This window comes from Pygoscelis adeliae, unplaced genomic scaffold, assembly GCF_000699105.1.
Source record: "Pygoscelis adeliae isolate BGI_AS28 unplaced genomic scaffold, ASM69910v1 Scaffold1, whole genome shotgun sequence".
NCBI lineage: Eukaryota > Metazoa > Chordata > Aves > Sphenisciformes > Spheniscidae > Pygoscelis > Pygoscelis adeliae.
Window position 1 is genome coordinate 1,603,134 of NW_008824051.1, and position 6,658 is coordinate 1,609,791.

General features: G+C 39.0%; 1 protein-coding gene across 1 annotated transcript in view; it reads left to right on the forward strand.

Annotated features, from left to right (window-relative positions):
• The window catches only part of LHCGR (luteinizing hormone/choriogonadotropin receptor), a 23,384-nt gene that overhangs the window by 237 nt on the left and 16,489 nt on the right, over positions 1-6,658 (forward strand). The window contains exons 2-5 of the mRNA XM_009333677.1: positions 876-1,001; positions 2,483-2,516; positions 2,647-2,718; positions 5,579-5,653. Of these exons, the coding sequence (XP_009331952.1) occupies positions 876-1,001; positions 2,483-2,516; positions 2,647-2,718; positions 5,579-5,653 (307 nt within the window). The remainder of the gene's footprint in view (positions 1-875; positions 1,002-2,482; positions 2,517-2,646; positions 2,719-5,578; positions 5,654-6,658) is intronic.

Genomic DNA, 6,658 nt, shown 5'->3' on the forward strand with positions numbered 1-6,658 from the left:
AAACTGGTGTGTAACTTGTATTAGAGATGGATGCGTCCCTCCTTTCATGAGCTATAGAAGTCAGGCTACAGCATAGGCAAGTTAGATGTATAAAAGCTTTGTGGCTTTGTAAAACCCAGTTTGTTCTTTCTTTTTTTGTCAAAAGCTTCCACAGCGGTGAGAGATGAATAACTGGTCACATCTGAGTGTCACAATCTGAGTGCTATCAGAAAGAAATCAATATTTAATTCCTGCCAGTACCTGCTTGAGTTTCATTGTGTGCTATCAAAGACATCAGTCATATTCAATAGCAGAGACTTCAACACATGAGATAAGGCCTCGCTTTACTCTGGGCTTTGGAAAGAATTAAGCCTGCAACAAGCAGTTCAAAACTCTATTAACCTAAAGGCTCATACATATACACAGGCTGGATTGCGCTCGGCAAGGTAAAGGATCTTCTTCAAAATGTTTTGAGTATAGAAGGAGACATCTAAATGAAGATGTTTCCCTTTAACACAGGCAGGGTTTGAAATACAAACCACAAAGGTAAAGTGGACAAGAATAGGGATGGGAACATTCACCTTTTTGGTGAATTTAAGATATCTTTATCGATGTGGAAGTGTCTGTGTGCTACACCAGTATTCCGAGGAGTAAGAGAGAAGGCTGATTATGAATTGCCTTTTTCCTTTGTTCTTGCTGTTTTGTGAGATGCTTAATGGGACGAGGTAATGTCAGTGCAGATGAGTTCACAGTTCCAGCTATCAAGGTGAACTCACGAGAATTAAAAACCCAAACCAATGAAGTTGAAATACAGAATGGATTAAGTGCCGTCATGCAGTTTAACTACAGTACATATTAAAAGTGCTGGGTCATCCCACTTAAATTTAATCGCATAGCTGAAGTGGCTAAGCTCAGAGCACCGTTGCCAAAGGCTTTCTGCAGGCAAGGGGAGCGGGTCACTCCGAGCCACACGTTACGGGAATTTACAACCATCACGCTGCTCACCGGCACATCGCCGGGAGGTAGGAGGCTCTTGGGCTGAAGAGTTTGATGTAATTAAGAGCCAAGATCTGGTTTTATTCCTTGCGCTTTCAGTCACATTTTTATTTCTTTTGTAAATGACAACATTTTTTTGCAAAAGGTATGTTTTATTTTGCAAGCAGCCCCAGCTGATGGTGCAGTTCTGAAGAGGTTCCTTGCTGCCAGGGTTATAGAGCAGTAATTTCTCAGCTTCTACTTTTTAGTTCTTCCTGAAGTTGTCTTCCTTTTGGCTCAGAGAATCAAGGCCCACTGCAGGATTACCTCTACCTGTCTGTCCCCTAAGGGGCAAATACATTTTTCAAGATACGTGACTTTTAGTTTCATTTCTGATTTAACCAAACCTCACACGCAACACGTCAGCATCCATCTAGAGACAGGTATGACCCAATCACAGTGGTGTCAAAAACACATATATCCTTACAACATCCCTATTGGGTAGGGAAGCACTGTTATTCCCAGTTTACTGGCAGGGAGTCAAGGTGCAAGGAAACTAAATGATTTGCCCCAAATCATACCGACTATTTGGAATGTAGCTAGGAACTGACTGCCAGGCTCCTTAGCACATCTAGATTTGTAACCCCAAGACATACGTATGTGTTACAGCCTGCCATTATATTGTGTGGGCATGACATATGTGTATATATATAAAATACACATATATGTATATATAAAAGTTGATGAACATTTTTAATTGTCTTCATATAAAGGATTATGACAACAAAGAAAAAAAAGCAGGTTATATGAATAGCATGGAAACATTTCAGTGAAAACGCCTTGAGGGGGGGGTTAAAGATGGGAAACAAATGTCTCTGACTAGATATTTGTAATTATAAAGCAAAATGGAGCGATTATGTGTTTGCACAGAGATAACGCCTTGAAATACATTAAATATTTTCCTGTGGACATTATCAGGGAGAGTGTGGTCATGGCTAGATAAATTGGCTGGTAAAAGTACTGTGATTCAGATATGAAGTAGAATGGTAAAATGCAGATCTGTCTCCCACATCATTAACTTCTCAGTCAGAGTAATTAAAAAATTACAAAGAAAAAGATACATTTGCTTTTAATCAACTAACCACACTGATGCAATTTATTGGGGGGAGGGGAAATCCACCACATCAGGCCTGATTTGGATCTCTTCTACACTTGTACATAGGCAGAGCATTGCCGGTGAATTCAGGGTGCCACGCTGCAACATTACAGGGATACTGCTGAGAGAAGAACGTGGTCCAGAGAACGCGAAGATACTGTTTTGTAGAGAAAAAGCTTTACATGAAAGCCACTTTTTCTGAGGAACTAACTTTAAATAGCCTATAGCTTCCTTTGACTGTGAATGTAGCAGACCACTTCCATCAGGCTATTAATTTACTTAATAGGTTATGATTATTATTGACTTGATGGTGATAAGTCTCAAATTTATGCTGTTGAGGAACTGACCCAATATCCTTTGAATTCTGTTTAGCTGAGATCAATGGTAAATGGATCAGGCCCCAGAGGTACAGAGAACTGCAGGCAAAATGAAGTGGCTTTATGCTTTATTGTTTTTCTGCCCACCGTAATGCTACAATCTGTAAACAGAGAAACCCCATGCCTTACAATCCTTTCCTCCCTCTCTTCTTTTTTCAGATCATTTACTCACCTGCCTGTAAAAGTAATCCCATCACATGCGTTTGAAGGACTTAGAGACGCCTTTATCATGTAAGTTGACAACATTTTCCATAGCCTTTTCCTTAATTTGTTGCTAGAAATTCTATCATAAACTTCCATCCCAAATAACATCGTTTTACAATAACGCGAAAATGCATTGCTAAAACATACTATTGGTGAAAAAAACCCACTGGGGAAGGATAAACATAGCATTTCTTTTCTTATAAGCAGTATATAAAAGAATCTTTGAAAAGGTATGATTTTCAACAGTTGTTTAACAGATCACGTAATGAAATATGTGATATCATCAGCTTAATAACTGATGGTAGGTGCTTTTGATTGGCATAGGAGATAGATTTCTATCATAAAACATTATCACTCCCATGATAGCTATGGCATTCTGTGATTATACTTTTATGTAATATCCAAATAAGATATTTCTTTGGCGTTTTGCATCAAGAGATAAGCTTGGCAGGGGATCAGTAGGACTGAACCCTTTCTCATATCTTTCTGTTTACAAGTGCTGTAATTTTGCACACCGGGTCTGTGCTGCTTCCCTTCCCTTGACTTTGTACCTATTTTATATCAAGGACTCAGACCATAAGGCTCATCTGACCACTCTTGTCCTTATTTTTGTTGTTATTCCAGCTGAAAGATGGCAGGCTTGAGTCTCCATTATTTATTACTTTTTATTTTATCTGCATTGAGTGGTCTCGAAAGGACAAAGTCGATGACACACCAGTGCAATGCAGAACAGGGGAATGACCTCCCCCAGAACCTAAGCAGCAGCACAAATGATGCCACTTTCTTTTTAAGGTGCACCTTTTATACTTCTCTTCACCTACATAAAGCACATAGTGCATCAGGTATTAAAATATATATTGGATGTTACATAATTTATTTTCAAGGAAACAAAAAGAGAAGGTAGGAAACCTTTTCATGGTACATTCTTGAAGGCAAAGACTTGAAGGATGAGGGTAATGCAAATGCCTGAATAGACTGAACTGGACTAGTTTAGCTTTTAGTGCTCATTGGTTAAACAATTTTGGCCAAATTATAAACTTACATGTTCCTGTAGCTCTAGCAAGTAGAAAATAAGGTAGACTCTGCTGCACGTATTCCATTGCAATAAAGTACTACAGTACAATCCAGTGGCACTGTATTCTTGCATTCACTTGCATCTGAATGATTAATGAGAACTTATCATTTTCAGATGGGAGACCAACTTAAATCTACAAAGTTTCTCCTACCTATATGACTTGAGGCTAAACTTTCCCAAACTGTATGCATATCCTGTTCTTCACAGAGAATGTTTTTTTCATTGACATTTTCCCTTCCATGAAGAGAATTTAATTGATTTCTTTGTGTCCTTTTAATGTATCTCTCCAAATTAACAGTGTATCCATGTATTTGTCTGAAGTAAATCTATAGAACACTTCATAATTTTTTTGAGATTTAGTGTTACTTTGAAAAATACATATTTTTAAATTATAAATCTCTAAATCATCTATTTGGCAACTCATCACCATCTGCAAATCAGATGATAAATTATTCTCACTGCCGTAAGTCATTCCGACATATGTAAATGGTAAGCCAGTGGCAGACAGGAGGGATTCCACGGAAGGACCATGTTTCAGACCCCAGACCTTAAAGAGTCTTTAAGTTCTGCAAACAGGCACTGATCCCTCCCAGCCCGTGAGACACTGAGGATCAGGCGCCCAGCAGGCTACTTGTTCTACATCCCTCTTTCATTTATGAGTAACTAGTGCAATACCAAAAATAACAATCTCACTGAATTCTGATTATGGAAAAAATCATTACTATTTCTGTAAGAAATACATACATCTTTAACATATGATTTCTAGTGTGCATCCCCCTTTGCCACTACAAATGAAAAAAACCATTCTGGTCTAAGGGTTTTTGTATCAACACCAATAGGAATTGTTTTCTCATAATTATAATTGAAATAAGGTAACTCTCAGGACTGTGACAATACTGACTCTGATTTTGTAGATGCGTTCCAGTTGTTTAGAAAATATTTTTTTTCTTGACAATGTATAATCTTACGTTTAGTTTGTGTGCCCTTCCAGTCAATTCTGTCAGGAGAAAATACTGTTTTGAAGCCCTTTCCCCTATATATGCATCGATATATACTATTTACTTTCAGGAGTCAATTTTGTGTAGCCTCATAAATCTTAATTTAGCAGGCATTTAGCAAGCGTCAAATAAGTGGATTTTTTTTCCTATATTCAGCATTGGTTATTAACTACATGTGTGGAATAGGAGCAGCAGTACATCAAAATCCAACAGTGCCTACAAAAACAGTCATGTTGGTCGGTGTAACGATGAGAAAGAGCCACTTCCTTTCAGTTTGCGTGTAATGAAAATGGCATTTAAATCCAAAAATTATTCATAAAGTGCACTGAATGCATATTTGTGTATTTCTACATCTGTGGATTAGATGACCATCACCCTGACTTAATAATAGTGTATGAAGTACCATGACCATTATCTACATCCTTGCCCATGCAAATAAATTCACTAAGCAGCACTGACGATAGGAGCAAAAGGCTCACAGGCTTGGGCTCGCTCTGTTTACATTAGTTCTGGCTCTGAGTCGCTACCTCACCTACAATTTACTGAGAAAATGGGAGATTGGCTGTTACGGAGATACTTACTCCAAAGTGTTGGCATACCCCTTTGCCAAGACAGCAAAAGGCTGGTCTCTCTCAAACCCTAGTGGCACCCGCTCTTACGACGCCTAAGGTGAGGCATAAACACTGCTGCCAAACAAGAATTGCTTCAGGGAGCTGAAGAACTATGTATAAAAGAAGGAAATACAAAGTGGAAAGCTGATTTCTGGTCTCTTTTCTGTTAATGTATTGCTTTGTGTCTGCCTTTTTCATTATAGTGAAATCTCTCAGAGCGACTCCCTGGAGAGAATAGAAGCGAGCGCATTTGACAGCCTTCCCACTCTGTCTGAAATGTAAGCATCAGTTAAAAAAAGGCATCCATGTCATTTAGGATCATCAAGGAGTAAACAGTCTGCAGAGAAGTGTTCTTGGACCAAATCTTCCTCTGTTACTTCAGCTGGCTTTGGATTAGATCTACAACGAGAAACATTTCTCTCCAAAGTACCGTATCAAAGAGTGAGCACTCTGTAAGGTCTAGCCTTGGAGATCTAAATCATGCAAAGACATCCATGCCTAGAAAGTCCCACTGCTTTCAGTGAGCTCAATGACAGGAGTGAAGCTCTGTGTCTACTTCTGCCGGCACTGTCGAGCTTTCTAAGTGGGGAAATTATTTGAGATGACAACAGATGAGAAAAATCTTCCTTTTTGAAGATGTGGTTTTCAAAGCCCTACAGTACTTAAATACAGCTGCTTAGTATGCATGGCTCTTCTTTTGAGCGCTAAAATATTACTCAAACAGAACACGTACTGATTTTAAACTTGACCTGCATAGCACAGGCATCTGAGAGAGAGAGAGTGAGTTAAAGCAATGCCTAGGAGAATGCTCTGAAATATTTAGTGAAATTGGAAACTATAAAATCTGATTCAATATCTCATTACTGCCTTTTTCCACACAGCATGATCAGCAAGTGGCTTAAAAATAGTGCAACTGAGTGAGGACAAATAAGTCTGGTTTTGTTTTGGGTTTTTTTCCCCTTATATGTGAACTCCATTGAAGCCAGTTACTTGCTCACACAGGCAAGAGGTACAGAGTTATCCACCTCTGATTGGGTCCAACTTCCACTAGACTCAATGGTGGGTTTAGGGAAGGAATAAATGATTTGATTATGGATAGCTTGTCATTTGCCGAAACCAAAAAGCTAAGCAAGACTCTGGCAGTGATGAGGTTGCAGAGAGAAGTTTCAGGGCACTGGGGCGACTGGTTGAAGGATCAGGAGCACAGGTAGTGTTTTCCTCAATCCCTACAGTGACAGGGAAGGATACTGGAAGGAACAGGAAAACACACCTGATCAACACGT